At 39.3% G+C, this 25133-nt stretch overlaps 1 protein-coding gene across 2 annotated transcripts; it reads left to right on the forward strand.

Annotated features, from left to right (window-relative positions):
* Nucleotides 1-1475: 1475 nt before the first annotated feature.
* Nucleotides 1476-23448, forward strand: LOC101853591 (F-box/WD repeat-containing protein 7). Of its 2 annotated transcripts, XM_005089250.3 has the most exons (13): nt 1476-2148; nt 8256-9855; nt 10350-10415; nt 11757-11901; nt 12568-12728; nt 13693-13783; nt 14868-14932; nt 16191-16316; nt 17278-17367; nt 18072-18160; nt 18438-18516; nt 19673-19924; nt 20424-23448. In XM_005089250.3, the coding sequence occupies exons 2-13, from the start codon at nt 8386-8388 to the stop codon at nt 20565-20567; spliced, it is 2778 nt and encodes a 925-aa protein (XP_005089307.1). In that variant the 5' UTR covers nt 1476-2148; nt 8256-8385; the 3' UTR covers nt 20568-23448. The 2 variants fall into 2 exon arrangements, with proteins under 2 accessions (XP_005089307.1, XP_035824489.1); XM_035968596.1 differs by lacking the exon at nt 1476-2148 and having other exon boundaries at nt 8105-9855.
* Nucleotides 23449-25133: the final 1685 nt, after the last annotated feature.

Below are 25133 nucleotides of genomic sequence, written 5' to 3' on the forward strand. Positions count from 1 at the left end.
TCTCTCTCTCTCTCTCTCTCTCTCTCTCTCTCTCTCTCGTTTCGCCGGTTTATTGAAAGTTCAGTAATTGGTACACTTATTGTACTAAACTGTGATGTGGACGTCCCTGGTTCAGACGTTCTTGAATAATATTATTTAGGGAATCTGTGTGATTCTTCAGTGTCAGATTTTGACGGTATTTAAAAAAAATTCCTGTCTCTTCTAAGACATGACATAAATAAAGTGTTTACCTATACTTGCCTTGAACGTAAAGTAAAGTTCTTTAGAGAGAGAGAGAGAGAGAGAGAGAGAGAGAGAGAGAGAGAGAGAGAGAGAGAGAGAGAGAGAGAGAGAGAGAGAGAGAGAGAGAGGCTGAAGAGCGGGATCTGGCAATGCATAAGATATATAGCCTATAATAGTAATAGGCAAATAAAAAACGTATCAAGATAAAAACAAAGAAAAGATAGGAGAGGGGTAGAGATGAGGACGACAGTACACAGACAAATGGTAAAACGGTCTATAAAGTCCGATTTTTTTCTTTATTGGCGATGGCAAATGTTCCACAAAGAAAAGACAAAGAATGCAGTGGCCAAAGTCAGCTTCAATTTAAAAAAGGAGTCCGATCCTGAAAAATAGAAACATCACAAAGACTACTAAAATAAGGATTCCAAAAGGTTAAGTGTGTGGTTGGCCCTTCTACAGCTATATTATATATTAATTCTGGATAATAATTACCTAATAATTATAATACAATGTAGTTGTAGTGAAAATAAAATAGCAGCTACAGAAATGTGTTGTTGTTGTTTTTAAAAAAAATAGAATTTCACAAACGAGAACAATTAGGAAGCGAAAAATGCGTTTTCTGAGACACTAAGTCTTGACATAAAGGCTTTGAAAATAATCTTGCTTTCACGGGAATAAATTATGGAAGGCAATGGCGGCATGCTGCTCGTTTAGTTTGACGGAAAAGAAAGCGGGCCTCTGCTACACCTCTTTTACGCTGCACTGGCTTCCTTTTGAGAAAATAATTATACGTAGGCTTACAAGTTGGCCACTCTATGTCACAAATGCTTGAATGATAATGTACCATCATTTTTATCAAATCTGTTGAGACTTCATTTCAACTTGCAGTTTAAGGTCATCAGCTGACCAAAAAAAACAACGTCTTTACCCACTTAAAAAACAATAGGTGAAAGTGCATGTTGAATATCAAGGCCCCATGGAATGCTTTGCCAAGTACTTTAAGAGAGATCAAAACGTCAGCTGAAGTCTTTTCTCCTTTTTAATTGATAAGATGAATATTTAGAGAGGTTTTCTTTTGGTCAGAATAGGTAGGCCTAAATTACGTTTTGTTATACAGCCTACGTATTGTTGATTGGAGCTTGCAGTGTACTTTAATCAAGGTTAAGCGCTATAAATGTATATTTTTGGAAATACAACAAGGTCTTAACTGTGTTAATACCTTCTTTATACAATGATGATGATGATGATGATGATGATGATGATGATGATGATGATGATGATGATCATAACCTTTACTAAAGGGCCTATTATTGTTAGGCAAACGGGGAAGGAGCGGCCGCAGATCCAGAGAAACGTATTTTTGTAAAATCTGAACAAATGGGAGACGTGGAAACACCAGGGAAATATGTGGAATATGTAAGAGCTTCCGTGTTGAGAAATGAAATATCGCCGATGTGTTTCAGATCTGGAAATTTATAATGATGATGATTAAAAAAAAAAAAATAGGGGAGGGGGAGGGGGTGGTATTGACGACAGAACTGATAGAATTTTGGTGGACTGGCCAGCACAGCTTGGATGCATTAAAAAAAAACCCACCGATTCTCTTAGATAGCTAATGAGCTATAAAGACAAAAAAACCCCAAAACAACCAAAGCCCATTACGCTGCCACTGAATCAGAGGAAGCGAGGTTTTTTTTTCTGGCTAGTAATGGACAGAATAAAAAGAAAATGGGCATAACTCTTGACAATTGGACCAAAATAATGTGTTCTATAATTTTGACCGTCAAGCAGGAAATGACGCACCCTTTGATGTCCTCTCACTCAGTGTGTTTAGTGTATAGTAAATTTTACTCATTCTTGAGTACGAAAGGACGGTGTGTTGAACACTTGACTTATGGAACAAATAATCTCTTGTTCTTCGACAAGGTACCCTTTTGTTGTTCGTTGAGTGTAATTATTGAATACAATTGATTTTGTATTTTTAAGGAAACGCTGCTAGGACCTTGTTTTTGTGTCAAAGCTTTGACCAGGAAACGGGAAGCTTTCGCCATTCGGCTTCGGAGTCCACCAGCGCCCTTCATTTTTTATAAAAGTAAAAAAAAAAACCCATGATAGATCTAGATCTAGATAGATCTAGACTAGATCTAGAATCTAGATCTAGATCTAGATCTATAGATAGACTCTAATATTGATGTTGTTGAGTTGATCTGTTTACAGTTTATTGTTTGAAATTGGAGTAGAAAAAAACCTGTTACAATAGAGACTACGTTGAGTTGTTGTCTGCTAGTGCTATTTCATCTCCTTTGATAATCAGCTGAATCATGAATGCTATACTATATAATACTGATCTATATTGATCGGTGATCTTGTAGTTCCGTTCGTTAAAGTCCACGATCCATTTGTTTACATCCAGAGAAGAAATCCAGAAGTCTTGAAGACCAAATATAATTTAGAATTAGGCTACACAAAGAGCAGGGATGCAACCTAACTGCAAAAAACATCAAATTAGGATAAAATTCAGGGGGGCATGCCTTTCTTTTATTTTGCCTGGCCTTCTGTGGTACATGATTCTGTTTTTGTCGGTTGTGATTGTGATATAATATTCGTTCACTTTTTCCCGGTCTGAGAGTACGTTTCACGCGAAAAGACGGCTATGGCGGCAGTCAGAAGTGTATGTGACACCGAGGGTCGATCAGGAAAATCAAGATCTACTTTCGCTTTCGTTACCACCAAGAAATTTGCCGGCGATAGGCTGATAGTGCAAAATCTGTATGCAGGTTGAACAGTATAAATGCTGTGTCGCCGTGCAAATGAAATTTAATCATTACTCGGACTCGTCACCGTTCTGTCACTTGTGTGTGTGTGTGGGGTTTGACAGTCACCCTGTGTGTATACATTAGGTCTAAATCTACCCCCTCCCCCTCCCCACCACCACCAGGGCAGTGTCACTAAGCGTCTTTAGGCTATTCCCAAAGGCAGGATATTAAAATGTTCTTATATGCACAGTAGAATTGTAAATATGGGCTGATTTATCAATGTCATGCTCATACTGTGCTGGAACAACATTAGGGCAACTGCTGCTTTTTCTGTCCTCTTCTTTACTATCATCATTTCCCTCTACTTCTTTTGCATGTTTGTCACTCTTGTGAACTACTATTTCCAGGGTGCCTTGATAGTCGAAGCTTGATTCCCCGTTTGGACTTCTCTGATGGCATCCACCCCTTGTCGCTCATATATGACCTATGCAGTTACTAAAACTAAATCTAGCTGTCTATCCTCCATTTTGTCGACTGAACTTTGTTGTGTGTTGTTTTCGTTCCACATATCTAGCATCTGCGTTTGTTGCCTTTTTTTTTGGCAGTTGCTAAAAAAGTTGCCATTAATTTTCAAGTTTTCTACTCTCCGTGACGACATAGCAATATGTTGATAGAGGTAACTTCATCTAAAACACTAGAATTTCTTGTGCTCTGTTTTAAGCATCCAGAATATCATTTGTAGCCACACAGAATTTAAAAACGTGAAAAATAAAGCTTTCACAACAAAATCGAATCAAAATTAGAACAGCAAATTAATAAACAATCACAAAAATTAGCAAATAAGGGCATGTGTCAGCCCATCCATAGATTGGCCGTTTTAAGTCTAAACCTGTGTAATTCGAGAAAAAGTACAGGATGTAACATGTAAATTATGGAATCACACACAAGGGGCCTGCCAGTGTCAGTATTCGGTTTTTCTGGAGATACGCTCGAACATAACACGTTTTTTAAAAATAGGTAGTAAGAACATTATGCTATACTATATACACAAAAAATAGAAAAACAACACATCAGAACAAAAGCGAGAAGAAAAACATTAACACCCAAACAAATTAAAACGCAACAAAGAGTGAAACATGAAAGAGAAACTGCTAAATAGTATCATGTAATGTAGCCTACTTATATATTCTTCACATGAAAATTACAAATCAATGTGGTGTTAACAAGTGAGAAAGACACGAAGTGAAGCGAAAGTGAAAATAAACTTTCTTTCTAAAAGTAAAGAGGTTCGATTTCTTTTTTTTTTTTGCGCAAATGTTATTCTCCGTTTTGTGGTTGTTGTTTTTAAATTATTTTTTCTTCCCGGTGGTGGTTTTTTGTTGAAAATTTTTTTTAATCCCGCGATTCGAGGACCAAAAAATGCCCAAAATCGCAAAAATCGCGGCTGCGACAAACACAGATAGATGCATAGTAGTAATAATAATATATTGTTGATGGCGCAAATGAACCCCCTTTTTCGAGCTGATGTGGGGCTTGATTTGCTGGGTAGTAAATTTTGTTTCCAGGTAGTAAATTTTTACAGAAAATATTGCTGGACAACCTGGAGAGAGAGAGAGAGAGAGAGAGAGAGAGAGAGAGAGAGAGAGAGAGATTGTGAAGTAACTTAGAACAGCGTAAATATCTTGCCCGCCAATGCGGAATGTTGACGGCCGTTGTTTACACGAGGGAAGTGGTGTGATGAGTTCACTGTTATTTGGATACTTTTTTCCGGCGAACTGTGTACACATTTTTCAGCTGTGTCGACTTCACCGTGTTTCAAGTTCACTGGTTCCCGTGTCAGCCAACCTATTACTGTTCTGATATTGGCTAGAGAATGACTTTAATTAAAATAATCTTTATAAATCTCAAAGGATTTTCAGCAGCCTTTTTTATTTGTTAACCTCTCACCTCTGCTATAAAGTGGAGTTTGGAAATTTTGGGAGCACATTTGAATAGGAAAAATCAGCCTAACATTTACATGTTAAGTTGGGTAGCAATGCAAGGAATTTTTTATGCTGGTTTTAGTTTAGTTGAAGGTCTATAGTGATTTTTAGAAAACACTCCTGTCTAGCTGGTTGAACCTAGCTTATCAATCATAAGCTTACCCTTATCACTGCAAAATTCTTTGATCTGAACAACACAGCAAAATGAAGCAATCCATCCGCATTATACCTCAATTGTGTACTCCGCCACCACCTTTGATCTAATTGCCGTGGCCAATCAGGAGGGACTTACATTGCGCTAGACGAATTATATTGCAATAGACTGGTTTATTGGGTGGGACTTACAGTACTTTGACATCCGTAGCATGGTAGACTTAAGTCCATTTGCGTGTGAAATTTCCCTCATATGTTTATATATATCCAGTTTGACCATGCATTTTTTTTCCTTCCATTCATTTCCCTCAAAGTTTCGAGCCCACGTTTCAATCAATTACTTTTAGAAGTTATTTGAAAATGGGTTTTAAAAAAATAATGTACAATTTTGGGTCATTTTAAAAAAATGTTTATTTTTCCAACTTTAAATTACATCTTTTTCTTTACTTTTTACTGATTGAATGGCTTCATTTTTTACACGATGTACATCCGAAGGTAACCTTTACTGAAATAGAGGCGTTTTTTAAGATAACAGGAAAATAAAATTACAATCAGTGTTTCTGTTGGAAATTTTGAGGTTTTTTGCTTGTCCATAGTACATATTTCCAGAGTCCATAATTATTTTAATAATCGTAATATTACAAATCTGGCATTATTTGTTCATTATATATGTGTAGTAGTATGTACTTGCTAAAAATGAAAGCCAATAGATGAAAACTGAGAGAGAAATAGCTTTTGAAATTTGATGAAATTATCCAATGTGGCAGATGTTTGCTTGGTTACCAGTGACTAATATAGGGCCTAAGTATATCATCGTTGCTACATTTAGTCAAGGGATATGAATTTTAGAAATTTCAGTAGCAGATGGCCTTAAACTATACTGGCACGAAATTTATTATTTTTTTTTCTGTGTCTTTAGCAACTAGCTCACAAGGGATTCTATTCTGCTTTTAAATCGCTCCTTTTCATTCTGGTGGTTGGGGGACACTGGTGCTTTTGAGTATCAGTTCGATCGTTCGACATTGCACCCATAGAAGGTGAGATTGATTGCTGAATGGGCAAGTTTTTCGTGGAATATCTCTGTCTGCCTACTATGATCTTGTATCCTACTCTATCCTGATTTGCCCTGACTGACAGGATCAAAGAAGCCCACTTTCAAAGTGATCTAAGCTGTGTTCATCATCATCGTCATTGCCTTCTCACCCTGGGTCAGGGTATCTAGGCCACGAACAAACACTTTCTGCCTTTCCCTATAAGCTGTGTTGATGGGGCGTTAAACATTTACTATCATTGAACATTATAATTTTAGTTGGAAGTGGGTGCTGCTGGTCCAAGTATTTTTTTGCTCTTTACTTTTTTTGTGTCTGTCTCTCGTACTTTTTCCTTGCACTCACTCAGTGTGATTCAATGACCATTGTTTTGATGCACTTCACTTTACTCAAGCTCAGGCTCATTTTAATTGTTTGATGACTTGTTTTTGACCATGATATCAATTATAAATTAAGTGTTGGCAGTGGTATTTATTGTTTTTTTGTTTTTGTTTATTTTTTTAATTTGAAGAGACGATTATTAACATTGAAGCAGTGGTCATAAAATGAATATATGTGTCACGACGCGGTGGAATCAGGCGCTCGTCAATTTTTGGGCACAAGGAGTTAAAGGTATATATTTAAAGCTTGTGCATATGTCTTGCTTTCGTTGAAAAAAAAAAGCTCATCTATCACGAATAGAAGTCGAGATATTTTCGATTGAAGGAGGTGTGGGTCACCTGATTTCAGAGGTAAAATTAGCGAGAAAATGGTCGCCAAAGTTTGACAATTTCAATAGCTTGAGAGTCCTTGAAAACGATCAAATTACAAACTTTGTGCTTCTAATCAACGTGTTTCTGTGAAGTTCACATGGAAATGTGTTTTTATATGGACACGAAAGGTACTGAGCCAAAAAAGAAAAATTGAATAAAAATTGTCAAACACACAGAAGAACTAATATTTCTTCGATTCCATTATTTTGATGAGCACCTGATTTCACCACGCTGCCTCACATACGATAAAAGTATAATATTTATAAAGTAATTGTTTTCTTGGCAAGTTAGTGGTACTCTTTTAAACTGAAATAAATACTTTTTTTTGTCCTGGGTCCTGACTTTGGGCAGCTGATAAGTTGTAATATTTTAATGAAATGTGGTACTTTTTGTTTGATTGTTCAATATATATAAATCATAATTATTGCAAGAGATAATTACACATTTTATTGGAATTAATTGATGGTCTGTCACACCAAAATTTTGAAACCTATTATCACTACAATATTTTGAAAGAAAAAAGATGTTCTAGTATATATGTATATGTGTGTATATATATCTATATATATATATATATCTATATATATATATATATATATATATATATATATATATATATATAGATATATATATATATATATATATATATATATATATATATATATATATATATAGATATATATATAGATATATATATATAGATAGATAGATAGATATATATATAGATAGATATATATATATATATAGATAGATATATATATAGATATATAGATATATATATATATAAATATATAGATAGATATAGATATATAAAAGTGGACTTGGGAGATTTTGTGCACAAACTCCTCCCTTATTACCTAACCCACACCTTTGAAACTTTGCAGGCGTCCCCAGCATCCATGTGGCTAGGACCTAAGTTTAAAAAATCTATGCAAACTGCTTTCCCTGATTTTTCCAGAATGCTTTGTTTCGTCCACACAGAATCTTGGGAAAGTCCGTCTTCTAAGACGCCATTGTAAACAAGTGAGGTTTCCGTTCACTATTCGTGCGCACTGACCCACACCTTTGAAATTCTGGAGCGCACAACCACAAAAGCGGAATAGAGAATCAATCTATACATCTATTATAATATATTTGGCAACTTGGAAACACATGTGTCACTTTTCTTTCAAGATTTATTGCTCCATTTGAGTAGAGTGTAGGCCAATGACTTTCAGTTTATATTAATGCACCGATCATTCTTTCATCGAAAGGGGGCCCAGCTTGTTGTGAATAAAGGCTTTGTTAGATCAGGCTGAAAGTGGAACAGAATACATTCTCTTGTGTATTTTCTCTTTTCAGGAATGTGATGGTTAGGTGAGAGGATTCTCTGGGACAGGAGGAAAGTCAAAAGAGAAAAAATGCACTGACTGATTGGCCAAGTCACTGTCTTTATTTGTGTGTTTGGAAGGTGGAAGGGACCAGGTTGTAAATGAGCGATCCTTCAACAAACTCACAAATGGTGTGCGGAGATGCGCACCAGAGGAGACACACAGATCTGTCCGTCTCGAGCCCCTCGGCCAGCGAGCTGAGTGAGGCCATCTCTGACATGAGTCTGTCTACCTCTCCTGGCAGCGATGTGCCCCGTGCAGCCTCTGAGTCCATCAATGTGTCTTCATCTCCTAAAAACGTGCAGCCACCACCTGCCCGGAAGAGGATGGTGGTGCGGCAACTGTCCTCAAATCCTTACCTGGCCAGCTCTGAAATGTCCCCATCGGAGGACCATCCCACCATCACCGGGTCAAACTCGTACGCTGAGGGAGAAAGCAGACAGTATCTTGTGAATGGAGACTCATTTGATGATAATGTGTTTGGGAAGTATTTTGAAAATGCCTTTTCATTACGTGCCAACTCGTACCCTCTTACTTCTGAAGTCATAGCTGACAGCGATGAGGAAGAAGAAGAAGAAGATGAGGAGCAGATCAAACCGGATGAATCTTTTGGCTCTCTGTTGACCTCCATCGATTCATCCAGCGAAAATGCTCACAGTGACAAGACTCCGTTTGAGGTGCAGGAAAAATGTCCAGAGACTGTTGTTACTCCCTCAGAGAAATCTGTGCTTGACCCAGTTTCAGCAGCAGTTTCTGCTCTTGATCCAGCTGTTCCACCAGCTGTCAATGAGTCCATTCAGCAAACCAATCACTCAACACAACGACACCATAATCGGCATTATAATCATCATCATCATCGACATCATCACCATAGTTCCTCCCACCTCAACAACAGTGCACAACGTCAGAGTTGTCAGCATCACAACAACAGCTACCATTCCCAAAATCCTCAGCAGCAACAACAGCATCCTACTCATCATCGTCATTCCTCCCATCATCACCACCGCCATCGGCAACAGCAGCAGCAGCAGCAACAACAACAACAACAACAGTCATCAAATATGAATGTGAATAGCCTCACTGATTTCAACCCTTGGGAGGCTAGTTCGGAAAGTACAATCAATGCTGTGAACTCGCATGCAAACGAAATTCTCCTGGCTGGTGGCACCGCCACTGTGCTTTCTTCCTCCAAACTCTCGTCCTGGAAGAGGACAGAAAGACGCGTGAACACGGTGACCACTAGCCAGCCTCCCCAGAGTCGGGAGATTAGCTCATGGGGACACTTTTCCCGGCCAGTGGACAGCCATTACAAATACCGTCGCAGCCACTATACGAGCGACAGTGAGGAGGAAGATGCTCCAAGCGGCAGGCGGAGTCACGGTAAGCCGCACACCAACAGGTCAGTCTCCAGCAAGTCGCATCTGTCCACATGTAAGTGTGTGAACCATCGCTCACCTTCCCAGTCCCCATGTGTGCACCGGAAAAGCTTGGCCAGTGCGGCTCAGGGCTCTGCTGACCGCAAAATGCTGCAGAATGGAGTGAAGCCAAACATCTTCAAAGATCGGTTCCATGTGAGTATTGTATTCCAAACATTAAAGAGCTGTTCCCTATGAGTATTATATTCCAAACGTCTTTAGAGATTGGTTCCATTTGAATCTTGTGTTGATATCAATAGCTCCTCTGTGCTTTGTTCAATTATGTAATGATTTATCATTTGTTGCATATATATATGGAAGTCCTGGAAGGTAACTGAAGGTACTCAAAGGTAATTTTCAGCTCCATTTCTATTTTGTGTGGCGGGTGGTTGAAGCTTTTGCTTGAGATTGAGTACTGTTGGAGGAGTATAAAGAATAATGAGAAATAGGAAATCGTGTCTCATAACCATTGCTTTGTTGGTCTGCTTTCAACAGAAAGTTCTTAAATCTTGTGACAAAACTTCATACATAGCCCCTAGTAGCAAGTTACAATGTGTTAAATAAACTTTTGATTGATATGTGATTGAATGTTGGAGTATATGTTTGATAACTTTCTATTGAAATTGTTATTTTGTTGCTTTTTGAAACAGGTGATGAAGAGGTGGTTTTCAGAATGCAACGATGGTCAAAAGAATATTATCTTGAAGGGTTTACTGGTAAGTCAGTATTGCTATGTTTTTATTTTAAGATACACCGGAATTCCCACAATTTCAAGGCTTTTTGCTATGTTACAATAAGCTCTTTGTTTTAGTAAAAGCTTTACAGGGTTCTCAAATGCATAAGGTCATATAAGCACGTGGCTCACACATTGGCTGTATCCACGTTTGTTCACAGCTCAGCTTGGTTTTACAGGATGGATGTGTTATATTCTTCTTTTGGTCTTAAACAAATTCCTGTTTAGCTCTTTTCCTAGCTTACTAAATGCTAATGTGGCATCGGTGTCCTGATGGTTAGGCTTTCAGACTGGCAACCGTAAGGCAGTGGTTTAGAAACCCGTCAGGGACCCAACATTTTGTTATGGGGAAAGCAGTTTATTAGTGTTTGCGCACTTAATCAGCTGCTTGCACTGTATGCTTCCCGGGAAGCTGAAAATGTTTCTGAGTGTTCTTATCTATAGTCTGCTGTAATAATGAAGTGTAAAGCGCATAGAGCTTGCTGGCAAGTGGGGATACTTACTTACTACCCGTTACGCCATCTGGCGTTTAGGGCAGCAACAAAGGATCTCCAGCTCTGTTTGTTTTGGGCCATCTTGTTCAACGTCCCCCACGAATGGTTCCAGGACTTCATTTCAGACTCTACTGTGCGTCTCTAGGTCACTTTGGGTCTGCCCCTCTTGCGATGTCCTTCGGGTGTCCAGTGGAGGATATATGCGCTATACAAATGCTATTTATTATTATTAGTAGTAGTAATACTCTATAACCATCTCTTGCACGTTTCTCCTGTCTGTTCCATCTTTGTGTGCAAGCTTTGTTGGCTGCTTCCTCTTTTCTGTGATGGTCGAGGGATAAGTAAAGTGCTGTTTTTTTGGGTGTGTTTTTTGCTCTCTTTTCATATTTCCCTGTTTGTGTGCACACCACTGACTCAGAATAGCAATGTTTAGTGTCAAGAGATGTTGTGGTCATCTTCAGCTTCACCTTCTGCTCATGGCCCTTTTGGGGTCAAAAGGTTTTAAAAAAAAATCACTTCCATACAAGTCACTTAGATTTCTGGTATGTTTCAGAGAACATACTTCATCTTGTGCCTCTATAAAAATGTGTACAGGGCTGTAATCTTCAGTTCTTTCCTTCTTTCTGTCTGTCTCAGACTTCAGCAACCTGACATGTAATAACCTCCCACACTGTTCGTCTTTCCCTTGCATGGCTTGGCATTTACTGCCCTGTCCTTCTTGTGTTAATGCCCCTAGCTTTCAGTATAAATTAACCCATCCTCTTTTTATTTTTGTGTGCCTCCCCCCCCCCCCCCCAAAAAAAAAAAAAAAAAAAAAAAATCCCTCCCAGAGTCTTTGTGAACTGCCCCAGCTGCACCTACTGTCAGTTCATATGTCGAAGGAGCTGCACCATGGCTGTCCATCCAACTGTGAGGACATTCTCACCTGGCTGCCCACTGACCTCGCCACCAAGGTCATGTCCTACCTCGACCCAGGTAATGTGCACTGGTTTGTGTTTACGTTGTATCGTGTTTGTCGGAAGCATGGGCAGTTGGAGGATGCACCTGTGATTTTTATGTTTTTGCGTCTGGCCTTCTCCTTGTTTTCCTGGAACATCCAAGTGTCGCTATGCTTCTGTCAAAGCTCAAACTCAAATGTTTTTTGTTTTTTTTATCATGAGGGCTGCATATTTTCCTTGTGGAGGTTTCTAGAGTTCTGGTATCCTTATGCTGCATGAACGGCGGATAATGACGGGAGTGTGTGGTGTAGCTGTTAGGTGCTGTGCTGTTGCACAGAGGAGACCAGAGTTGGGTTCCCGAGGGGGGGGGGGGGGGGGGGGGGGGCGAATTTTTATTGAGTATCTCAGCCTTTCTGTTGGGATGTTGTATTCCTCTCAGCTCAGGTTGTCGTGTAAAGGAAGGGTCAGAAGCCCACCTCCAAAATAATTTAAATTGTGTCGATGGGGGGAAGGGTGTAAAAAAACCTATATTTAAAAATGATGTAAAAACACCTACATTTACAACCAAAAAAACCCCCAGTCCTGTTAACTCCAAGTTGGGTGTAATGGTATTTGGTAAACATACATCATGTATATTTGTGTAGATGTGCTTGGAATAACATCAGCTTTTTTAAAAAGAATATTTTGTTTGTCTCTTTGGCAGTGAGTCTATGTCGTGCAGCCCAGGTGTGTCGTGTGTGGCGCAGTCTGGCGGAGGACCAGTCACTTTGGCGGCGCTTCTGCTGCCAGGCCAAGTGGCGACTGTCCAAAGCGGCCGAGCACAAACAAGTCATCAGTCACATGTGTCCTGAGGGCAGCATACAGGTCAGTGGGTGGTTGGCAGGTGCTCTGATGGGGTTTGCTCCTTTTTCTTCTATCCAACATCTGTCATCTGTATCTCTCCTCCTTCTTCTCTTTGTATTTTACTCTCTTGTAATACCCCTAATCGTCGGCACCTATATGACCTATTTGTGTTGCGAGTGCCGTAAAAACATTTACTAGAAAAATACAGGTCAGTTTCAAGGTGCACTTAGGGGTGTACATGTGGGGGGGGGGGGGGGGGGGGGGGGGTACCTTTAGAATCTTAGAGGTTGTGAGAGCGAGGGATTGTGAAGGAGTAGCGTGCACTGTCATTGATCCTGTGAGAGAAGCTCTACCCCTTCTTCAGGTGATGTGGGATATACTGTGGTCTTTGAAACAAGTCTTCTTTACTTACTTTGATGTTTTTGGGGAATGAAATTAAATGCAGTTTTAGTGCAAACATCGTCTTTTCAGTTTCTCACCCTTCAAATGTGGTCAGGGGAATAAAAGAAAAAGTGATTGTATCATCTGAAAATAAAATTTATCATGGTTACTTCCAAGAGAAGTCTTCAGTGTTTACTGTGCCACATATCAATGAAACTAGCAATGACTGTGGCAAAATGAATTGATCTCGCAATGAAACATTTGTTCTGGTTGTGTATGAGTACAACAATGGCTGTTTGGAAAGTATGAATTCATTAGGGTTCAGGTCAAATCTGGATAAATTATTGAGCTTTTTTTCGTGATTCACGTTTTACTATTCTGTTGTACTTTTTTTTATCACAGATTTTAAATAGGAATAATTAGAAAGAAGGTTGTGAAAGACCTATCTCAGCATTGACCTACTTTTTAAAAGGTTTGCTTATAAGACGAAATGAAGCTTCAGATTCTTTATTGTTTGTTTCAGATGAAAAATGTTAATTAATATTATTTATTCTTATTAACTTGTCGTATATATTTTTACACTTGTTTTTTTTTTCTTCCCCAGTGGAAAAATGTGTTCGCTGAAAGATTCAGATTACGCAACAACTGGCTCAAGGGAAGGTGTACAGTCAGGACATTTGAGGGACATTTGCAAGGTACGAGATTGTGGTAGTCAGATCCACCCCCTGGGGCGGTGCTTCTGACTGAAGTGTCTTTAGGCCTTTCGCAAAGGAGGGACATGAACATGTTCTTATGCGCAGTAGAATTGTAAATAGGCTGATTCACCAATTACATGCTCATAACTGTGCCTGAACTGCAACAGGGAACGCCTGCTTTTTCTTTCCTAATCCCTACTATTGTCATTTTTCCTCTTCTTCTTTTGCGCCACTATTTCCGGGGTGCCTTGATAGTGGAAGCAGACTTAGTGCTGTTGAAGCTAAAGAGGTGAGCAGAGAAATCCTGATTCCCTGTAAGGACTTCTCTTTTGACATTCACCCGTTGGCGCTCGTATGATCTTATGCAGTTGTGAGCACCGTAAAACCTTACTTAGAAAAAAAAAGTATTCAGATCATAAAAAATGTAGAATGCTTCAAAAAATGTACTGTTATGATAAACATTTCTAATTTCTGCTTTTTTGTAAGATATGCATGTCACATGAGTCATGCTGTTTTGGTACGACTATTTTTATGTTTTTATTTTCTTGTGAGTAGCTAACACAGCTGGTGTATTATAATCTTCCATATTTTACTTCGTCTTAATTTATTTTGAAAATAACAAAAATGTGTATCGTACAGCCTTTATGCATGTCTTATCTGTGTTGCTCTGATGTGCATTATGTGTTTTATGCACTTTTCAACACAATATGGTTGTTTAAGACATGTGTTTGCTTGCTTTGATGCCTTTAGAGGTACTTAATAAAATGCAGTTTCTGGTCATGCAGAAAATATGATGTCGTGCATCCTCTATTTTAGGCTGATCGGTGTATGGGACCAATGAAACCACCTCGAGCTACAACCCAGCTTCTTTGATTTACTAATGTTTCAATCAAATACATACAGTACTGAAACATGCTCACCTTCCCACCATGGCACTTTACCTGCTTTTCCCATTTGGCTCTGTCTTTTCGGAGATGGATGTTAAACTCGGAGGTACTGCCTCTTAAGTACCCTAAAAGTGTTGATAGGGGCGGGGCGTTAAACCTTTACCGTTTCATAACTGTTTTATCTTCCCACCATTTAGGTATTTCCTGTGTCCAGTTTGATGACTCTCGGATTGTCAGTGGATCCTCTGACAAGACCATCAAGGTATAGCAACCTTGCCACTGATTTTGAGAATGTTGCTATTATTTCCTCCTCTGTCCTTGAAACTCTTTGTCTTCTGATCCACCATGTCATTGCTGTCTCCAGCTTGTTCTCAGTGCTGCTTATAGACTTTCAATACTCACATCCGTATGAAAGATATGACCAAGTACAGATTATCAGTGGGTGGTTGGCGGGTGCTCTGGAGTGGTTCGCTTCTTCTTTCCTATCAAACATCTATCATCCTTATCACCTCTTCTTCTTTTTTATGTTTGCTACTCTCTTGTAACACCTCTTATCGTCTGGCGCTCATATGATCTTATGCAGTTGCAAGGGCCATAAAACCTCTACTAAAACTAAAAAAACAGATTATTAAGACAGGAATTTGAGACCTTCAGGAAGGTCAAAAATTGAGATGGGTGGTTGGAGGGCATCACTGGTAGGTCCTGCTTATTTTCTTTTCCTCTATTGAAACAAACTGTTGAAGTGATGTTGCTTTTTCTCTGCACCAAATGGCCGGTATTGTTTCTGTGCTTCTTGTCACTCATACTCAAAATTTGATGCTTTTGTTAAGTTTGCAATGGATGTACGTTTTTCACACACAAAATCATTTCGGCTCTGAAAGACTGCCAGAGCCAAGGATTCTTTATTGTTTTCAAATGTGGTGTTTTTCCGTTGATAGATTGTCAATTTAAAAACATTTTTTTGGCAAATACACAGCACAAGGATTTGACTCTTTGATATTTTTATCCCAAATTTTGTTTTCGCTTTGTAGTTGCCTCCCTTTGTTAAAATTGTTGCCCACCATTACTGTTCTGTAGCTGAAATAAAAATGACGTGAAGTTTCTTTGAAAACATTTTCTTTTGTTTTAACCCTGTTGCTCTTCCTCACGTTTTCTTTCTGTTCCTTGTTTGGAAGAAGTTTAGGGGGGCATGTTATAAAAACATCTTTACAAAACGTGTAAACCCTTTTTATTCTCTCTCTCTCTCTCTCTCTCTCTCTCTCTCTCTCTCTCTCTCTCTCTCTCTCTCTCTCTCTCTCTCTCTCTCTCTCTCTCTCTCTCTCTCTCTCTCTCTCTCTCTCTCTCTCTCTCTCTCTCTCCCTCCCTCCCTCTCTACCACCCCCCCCTCTCTCTCTCTCTCTCTCTCTCTCTCTCTCTCTCTGTCTCTCTTTCTCTCTCTCTTTCTCTCTCTCTCTCTCTGTCTCTGTCTCTCTCTCTCACTGTGTCTCTCTCTCTGTCTGCGTCTGCGCGCTCCTTAACAGGTTTGGAACATGCGCACCAACGCACCATGGTCAGTGCAGACGCTTATGGGTCACCACGGTACAGTCCGATGTCTACACCTGGAGGGGAACCGACTGGTCAGTGGGTCCTGTGACACCACCATCAAGGTGAGTGCTTTGGTTTGGTTAGGGTTTTGGGGGATTTACACAGTTAGAGGCTGTAGGGGTCCTGTGGTTGTGATGTTAAGACTTGGTTTCAACGGCTGCTCAGTGGGTCATAGCTTCCCAGCTGTGAGAAGAATTAAATACTTTTCTTTGAATTTGTGAAATATATTTGGAAAGATTTTGCTGTTCGTTTATGTTCTAGATGCTGTATGTATTTCACTTATTGAATCCACATTATCTTTGCTGTATAAAGGAGTATAAAGTTGCCACTCTTACTCTTTGTGTCAATACAAGGTGCCCTTGTGCCAGAAGACAAGTATTATGCACTTAGCTTCATAAATTAATTTAATATCTACAAATTATTTTTAAATCAGCTTTGTAAATACGGCAGTATTATATGTGTCCTAAAATATCCTTGTGGAACTTTTGGGCGGTAAACGCAGCTTATGCCATTTTACTCTCTCTTGGTGCTGGCTGGCAAATGCTGCATTTAGGTCCTTCTTGTCTTGGAAGGCTTTCATAAACTTTAGCGTAGAAAACAACACCAGAAAAGTATATGTGAATGGTCTCCCTTTGCATTTAGTACGGTATAAGAATCGTTTTGGTGGATGATATATGTAGCATAGTAGACTTTTTAAATAGCTTTTTATCCAGACCAATCTTTCTCAAATTAATCCGCCACCCTTGGGAATTTTTCCCTGCCAGAAATCTGCCACCCAAAGAGTTAATGTTTTCAGAAATGTAACAGAAAATGCCGTCATGACTGTATTGGCCAAAGCCGTGAAGTTTCGGTTTTCTTGTGCCCTTCCCCCAACATAAAGTTGTGTCTGTTTGTGAGTCTTGGCCTAGGTGAAACAAAAGGTTTTCCTGATTTTCACATTTTTGGTCAGCCTTCACTAAAGTGAGCCGTTACCATGCTTAAAGATGTGCTGACCACGTCCTGTATTGGGTTATTTTTATCCAGGTTTGGGATTTGTCAACTCAGGAGAGCTGGTCGTCCATTGCCTGTAAGGTGACCATGACTGGCCACACGGACACAGTGAGGTGTTTACAGGTAGGCAAAATATGATGATGTAAGAATAACAGTAGGGACAGTAGAAAAATGCTCCACACCTGTTTGGAGTGTGAACCTTGTTGACTCAAGAGTGCTGTGCGAAGGTTTTTAATTGAGCAGTTACTTTTACTTTTGTTGTAAATATTCAGAAAAAGGTGTGTTTCCGAAGTGTGGGGTGCTTTTTTTAAAGTCCTGACTAGTTTCTCTAATCCTTCATTCTTGCAATTTTAAATTAAAATTTGTAAATAAAAATGCACTTCTCAAAAGGGTCAGGAACTGGAGATATGTTCCTTTTTTGTCATCTTTGAACACTGGAAGCTTTGGTCCAGAAGCTTACGGCATAGTATTTTATAACTGTGAATGTTTGTACAGGTCTGACAAAATTGTATATAAAACCTAGTTCAGGGGATTTAACAACAGATTTTCCAATGAAATTCTTATACCTAGGGTATGATGGTGGATGTCGGTATCTAACTTGGTAAGAGGAAAAAAAACCGTGGCATTTGCTGGTCTACTAACAAGCAGCAGTTCTATGATTCCGTTGGGATTGTTTGATTACAGTAAATTTTGCATGAGTTTGTTTTTCTATGTTATCTGATCCTCTTGAATAAATTTTTTAACGATATGTTCATTTTTTTCAGCCCAAATATGAAAAACAAAACCTTGTTTAGTTATTGATTTTGTTTTTTCCTAACTATAAACAGGCGGATGATGACAAAGTGATCAGTGGGTCATATGATAAAACTTTGAAGATATGGGACCTCAAGTCTGGAGTGTTGAGAAGAACATTGAGGTGAGCCCAGCATACAGGATTCTTTTCTTTCTTTCTTTTGTAACGTTCATGAATCCAAACATTGTAGCTTTATGTAAATAAATTGTTGGATTTCGTAAATAAAGAATGTGTAAGATTTTTTGCATGGTGTTGATTTCATCTTTAAGATTATTTTTGCATTTTGATTTTACCCATTTTAGTTTCTTGAAAACTTCCTGCGCGTTGTGATTTTGAAATATTTGGATGGGGAACTCATCTAAATCAGAAATAAAACACTTTACATTGCCTCTCATTTCAGTGGTCATCAGGCATCTGTTTTGTGTGTGCACTTCAGTGAAACGAAAATTGTGTCTGGATCAGCTGACAAGACGATAAAGGTGAGAGTAGTATTGATGGATTAATATTAATTGATTCTCTAAAAATTCATATATATGACTTTGCCAAATACATTTTGCTGGGTTGATTTTCAACCTGCGTTGAATTGAATGTTTTGGGCGAGCAAGTTGGGATTGGATCAGTGGCCATGGTGAAGGAAGCTTCTCCGACAACAACTGAAGCAGACAGGAAGGCTGTAATGTCCTGCTGGGTTTTTTTTTCATATTTATTAGAATTATTGCCAGTGTTTCAGTAAAATTGGTCCAAACTTATACAGTCGCTAAGAGAAAAATTGACATTTTAGACAGGTGGTCCCAGTGGACAGTGCCATTTAATAATCACATGTAGAAGCAATTACTTCTGATCCCTTCTTCTCGTTGCGTTTTTTCTCAAATATTATATTATGATATTTGGAAGAAAAAAAAACGCAAGGGGGCAGAAAGGATTGGAAGTGGTTGTTTCTACTTGTGGTTATGTTGTACAGATGGTCATTAGAGCAAGTTTGACTGTATTTAATTACCCAGTCTATTTGCTTTTCTTGTCTCCCTCTCTGGCATCAAGGCATTCCTCCTACTTGACTTGCTTCTGTACCAGTTGGACTTTGGATGTGAAGTGTGGGTGGTTGGCGGGTGCTCTGACATGGTTTGCTCCTTCTTTCCTATCAGACATCTATCGTCCTTATCTCTCCTCCTTTTTTGTGTTAACTACTCCCTTGTAATACTTCTAATCTTCGGCACTCATATGACCTTATTGTGTTGTAAGTGCTGTAAAACTCTTACTGAAACAAGAATATGAGGTGTTACCCATATTATACGACCTCACACTGTTAAAAAAGGCAGTTAAATATTTTGGGTAATATTTTTTGTACATACAGCTTCCTTGGAATTACTAAGTTCTATCTGACATTTTTGTCCGTTTTGAGTTCCTAAGACCATGAGGTTAAAAACTAAATGATCTATCGGCTCTATCAAAATTGTAAGATTGTTCAGGAACTCAACGTTTTTATTGTCAAATGTCTCAAAACTAGGTACTGAGCAGATAAAACTTTGTAATTCTAGGGTAATGATACTATGCACTAGAGTCTGAACTGACTGGTTTGTGTCTAGTAAGGAATTTGACCTTAACCTTGCTCTCATATTGTGTGTTTTTGTTTACCAGCTGTGGAACTATGACGGTCGCTGCATGATGACCTTACGAGGTCACCAGGATGCTGTCACTTGCCTCATGTTTGACTCCACTCGGGTGGTCAGCGGCTCCCTTGACCACAACCTCAAGTTCTGGGACATCCACACGGGTGACTGCCTCAACACCATCGACTGGAAGAAGGCGGAGGGCCACACAGATGTGGTGCGCTGTCTGCAGGCCGACAGTTGGCGGGTGGTCAGTGCAGCTGACGACAAAACTATCAAGGTGAGAGGGGGGTCTGGATAGCATGGCGGAAGTTAAGATGATTGAGTGAGACCGGAGAAGGGGAGTTGGGGATCAGCGTGGTTAACTCTTATTAGCCAGAATTAATTTTATGGATTTTACTGAACAGCCAGAATTAAATCTGTGCTGTCATTTAAATTTGTGAAAGTTTTGGTATCATTGACATTTTTTAGATGTAGATCCACCTTGTTTACTGTGCCCAAAAAATTAACCATTGGGAAGCGAATAGTTATATTGAATACACACTAAGCTGGTGTACTGCAGAGTAATTTGTTAACAGTCTTGATTTGGACAGTGACTTAGGATTCTTGATCCAGAATTGTGAGTGACACAATGTGCTGCTTCTCAAAAGATACCTCTTCAAGCTTTGAATTCTCACAAAGAAAGGAAAAATGTCTATTCTTAACTTAACCAATTGTATGAACATGGATTTGGAGGACTGGACGTAAATTTGTATTTAATTTTTTTTTTTCTTGCTCAGGTATGGAACCTGGCAACCGGCGAACGTCTGGTGACGCTTCGGAACCACACAGATGGCGTCACGTGTCTTCAGTTCAACGACTTCATCATCGTCTCAGGCTCTTATGACAAAAGTGTCAAACTGTGGGACTTCAGTTGCTGCTGACTGAGTGGGAGTGACTGGCAGTGGCTCACAGTGCCGGGACTCAGACTTACAATGACTTTGTTCTGCCTTGTGATGACTCTCAGTGATAGCATAGCAGCTGTAAAGAAGAACAACATGAGTGCATCATGTGTGCAGCTGGTAACAGAATGAGGAAGTTCACAAGGAGATATAAAGCAAATGACAAATCTTTATCGTTGGTCGTGGCGGACTTCTAAGGTAAAGAGCAGCGAGAGCAGACCTTGGAACTGTACAGGGGGGAAAAACAGCCATCAGCCTGGCCGTGACATATCTCAAAGTCCCCTTGAGAATCATCGAGATCTGTTGTAGTATCCAATGAATTTAAATGTTGATTCACGTCAGAACTAGCTGCACTCTGATCTTCACCACCCTGGTGACATGGGCTCAAATTTGCTCATGAACTTTGGTTGCCAAGACAGTTTCTACGGGTCTCCTGTCCCCCCATGTTGTTTTGGAGATGAGCTTTACATTGGAAGTCCATTAGCTTTACAGCGGAGGTCCCTTTTCTTCAGTAACTTACATTGTAGTGTTGAGTTGAGAGTTTTCCTTGCACTCCAAGTATAAGGACCCATGGGATAAGGAAAACTTTATACAACTGTACACAATTGTTTCTTACACAATGGCTGTGGTTTTTTTTTGATGACGCATAATGTATCCTGCCACTTGAATGGCTCGAGGAAAATGTTTAGAGTACTTGTGGCAGATTGATATTCTTTTCTTTGAGCACACGTGTTCATATGTCTTTATGACTTGGCATGGAGGGCAACATATTTCCGTACATGGTTCTCAGGTGACTGTCACTTTGCTGTTTTTCCAGGTGAAGGGACAGGTCTATTGTCTGCCTTATTGTGTCAGTCTTGGCTCTGGATGTTCCAAAATCCTCGGGTGTACAAAGATTTTTTTTACCTTCTGTGTTTGTTAGTGTAGGGGAACTGGAGTCTTGAGCTGACGATGCGATTTAACTTTTGTGATGATTTTAAGTGTTCTTGCTGCTCTCTTAGAAGGAAAAACAAACAAGAGAGAGGATTCTTTTCTTTTTTTTTTTACCTTTAGTCTCTTAGGCTGCCCTTAAATTGTTAATGACTTTATTTCCAGTGAAAACTGGTTCAATGGCTCTTTTGCTACTTGTTTGTTTGCTTGAATACACGCACAAACTTGCTTCCTTCACACAAACTTAGTCCTCTCGGTAGTTAGTAATCAGAATGCCTTACAGTAGTCTTGCTCAATTTGTATGTTTAGACGACATTGAAAGTTGTTGATAAATCTGTACTTTTATAAGGAGATGGAAAAAGGAAAAACTAGAATAGTTATTAGACAGCAAATGTGAAAAAATGTTTGATTTTATTTTTATTCTTTTTTTTTTTTTGGTAGCCTTCATTGCTTTCTTTTGTGGTCTCAGTTGCCTACTGCAGCACCGTATGTTCATCGGTGGTCCCCGTAAAGAAGTCGTTAGAATGTCTAAAATGTCCCGAAACAACATTATCTCCTTACTTTTTTTTCATCAATCAGTTGCGTGCAGAGATAAAAATCAGTTTGTTGAGTGATGACAACATTGTTTATGTTTTTGTTGAGCATCCACGTAATGACCAGGTCCTTGCTATTTGTTTGTTTGTTTTTTTAAACCTGTACAAATCCCTCTCTCAGTATTGTATTTGTATGTTTTTTTGTTGTTTTTCTTAAAATCATGTGTACTCTTTGTTGTTGTTATACAATTTATTGCATTCTCAATTGTTATAGTGATGACATACTCTCCATCTCCGACTCAGTGTGCATCTGTTTGTCCTGTTTTCTTGATTTGCTTACAATTTTGACTGTGGCCTGGTGAACTTGAGGTCCTATTGTGCCTTCAGTCTAGGTTGTCGTTTGCTTACCGATGGGTGCTGGGAATGCCTGATGGAAAAAAAAGGGACAAAAAGGGGAGTGATGGGTGGCGTTTGAGCTTTATTGTTTTTGTACTGCATTCGGTATTTGTGTCACGACATGGTGGAACTGGGTGCTCGTCAACTATTGGGCATTTGGAGTTATCAGTATAATTTACGATCTGATACGATCTTAAAGCAGTATACAGGACACAGCTTTGTCTGGGCGGTAGACATACAGGAGGTAGATTGCCCAAGTACGACTTACGTCCCTTCCGATCTTGACTTACTTGATATGTTGCAAAGGAGAGACATCATCAGTACGTTTGGAATCAAAAGAAGGTGTAAGGGTGTGTTTGACTATTTTGGAAAAAACGGTCACGGATATGTTAAAATCAGTAGCACGGAAGGTTGAAGAGCCAGTAACTGACTACTTATTAATTATCTTAACCCTTTCGCACTTAGCAGGCTTGGCCAGCTGTGGCCCCCCATCCTTAAGACAAGGGCAACAACTCCACGAAAATTGAAGGGGTACCTAACTAAAAAAATTGTATAAAATCACAAACACAACCAAAAATTATGAAAATAGTATTTTCTTAAAGGAAAATGAATGAGCTAAATTACTAGTACAAAATTATAAGTGGAATAGAAGAGTATGAAATGATATGAGAGGTCTTTCTGAGATGCGTGTCTTGGATTCCGAGTCTAGATCTAGATCTAGACCTCGTATACTACATTTCTTCAACTCACGAAATTTCTGCCACTGACAAAGAGGTAATCCACACATAAGAAATACAACACATTCACAGAGATTGAAGCCTCTGGTGGAAACTTGAAAGCACCTAAAAGACTTTTCTTTGGGTGTTTTTATTTTGTTTTTGCCGTACTCATATCGGGCAGCTTTGCGCCCATGCATCCTAGAGACATGATGGCGTGTTTACAACTAAAATCTCCTCCGACTTTTGTTCCCGCTCAAAAAGTGACTCTTTGTGCTAGCGAAACAAGGAAAACACCATAGTAAACCGGAACTCTTCCTCAATAAAGATAGCTAAGTTAAACTTCTGAAGATAGTAAAAGTAGAAGCCTCCCGCAGCAACGAAACAAACACCCCCGTGGCGGGCGCTATAGGGATGAGCGGGGGTCACCGGCGCGGGCGCATACGGGCGCTGTAAGTGCGAAACGGTTAAATAAAAGTTGGGATATTTGCGATTGCGATTGAAGGAGGTTGCCTGGTTTCAGAGGTAAAAGTAGCGAGAAAATGGCCACTTCCAGAGTTGAGTATTCTTGGAAACTGCGAATTAAAATTTTTGTGTGCCTTTGATTAACGTTTTTCAGTTAAATCCATACAGAAATGTGTTTATAAATGGACATAAAAAAAAGGTGTTGAGCAATAAAAAAAAAAAATCAATAGAATTTGCTCAATGGGTGGAAAAATGTTGGTTTCTTTGATTTCATTATTTTGATGAGCTCCTGGTTTCACCACAATGCCACACATTTTAACCTTTCCATGCTTGGGTTTTCAAAATTCTTTCCTTTTTATATATGCTGTAGCACTTGAGGGCAAATGAAAGGAATTGAGTGTAAAAAGTTTCAAAATGTGTATTTTTGTCATGGGCGCTAAGAAAAGCATACAGCTCTTGCAGCTCTTTCAAAATTGGGATGTTATAATTTCTCAAGGTTCAAGGGGTTTCTCTTCCTTCTTATAATTACTATTGAAGCTGTCCACGACAACCACCTGTTAGGCAGGTGAAAAAGTGGTCGTCTTAAACAGGTGGTCCTCTTGGACGGTTTCATTATTATGTTGAAAAAAAAAAACTGAAGGGGGGATGGATTTGGGAAGTGGTCATTTGTGCAGGTGATTGTCTCGGACAGGTGGTGACCATTGAAGTAGGTTGGACTAGCATAACTGTTATTTTGCTCTAATTTATTTCTGGCCAAATGCGAATGTTATTGTGCCGTCTTGCTCAATTTGCTGTCAACCGCAGCTCAAATCCACTTCACCAAAGTGCTGTCTTTGTTGTTCATTTTGCGGTCTCTGTCCATCTGAGAAGATGTGGATGTTTATTGCTGTGGTAAGCTGTGGTACTTGTCGCAAATGCTACCTTGAGGGGGAGGTGTGTGTGTGTGTGTGTGTGTGTGACGATATCATGTTGGTGATGATGGGAATTTCTGTGAGTATTCATTCCAGCTTGCTGACCGTACATCCATCTCATCTGATTGAAGGTCTCCATTTGGTGCACTGTTGCTGCACTCCTCTCATTAATGCCAAAGAAATATTGGATGTTTGGTTCAGATGTCCTGTTCCTGTTTTGAGCAAAAGGTTTCATGTGAGGCTTGCAGAGACCTCACTCATGTCTTTTTTAGTGTGTTGATAGAAGAACAATGTTGTTTTTGTATTTTTATTTTTAGAATTCTGGATGACTGATTTATTGTCTGTGTCATGCTCTTTCGAAATTTATGCCTAGAGTATTTTAGCACTGGAAGGCGCATGTACAGTTGACCCTCTATTTAAGGAGCAGAAGCTCAGCTTGTGTGGAAGGTACTGTGGTCTGAATGTTTGGTAAATTAGATATAAAGGATACCTGGTTTGATATTCATTCAGTCGAAATTGTCCGAGATGGCTACCCATTGTTGAGAAGAAAAGTGGATGTCTTAGACAATTGGATGTCTTAAACAGTGCCATTAAAAT

This window comes from Aplysia californica, unplaced genomic scaffold (genome assembly GCF_000002075.1).
Source record: "Aplysia californica isolate F4 #8 unplaced genomic scaffold, AplCal3.0 scaffold00004, whole genome shotgun sequence".
In the NCBI taxonomy this organism is placed as follows: Eukaryota; Metazoa; Mollusca; class Gastropoda; order Aplysiida; family Aplysiidae; genus Aplysia; species Aplysia californica.

Coding starts and splice junctions, on each gene's coding strand:
- LOC101853591 (XM_005089250.3), top strand. CDS start 8,386: ATGAGCGATCCTTCAACAAACTCACAAATGGTGTGCGGAGATGCGCAC. Junction 11,902..12,567: donor CATGTCCTACCTCGACCCAG/GTAATGTGCACT, acceptor TCTCTTTGGCAG/TGAGTCTATGTCGTGCAGCC. Junction 17,368..18,071: donor ACACAGTGAGGTGTTTACAG/GTAGGCAAAATA, acceptor AACTATAAACAG/GCGGATGATGACAAAGTGAT.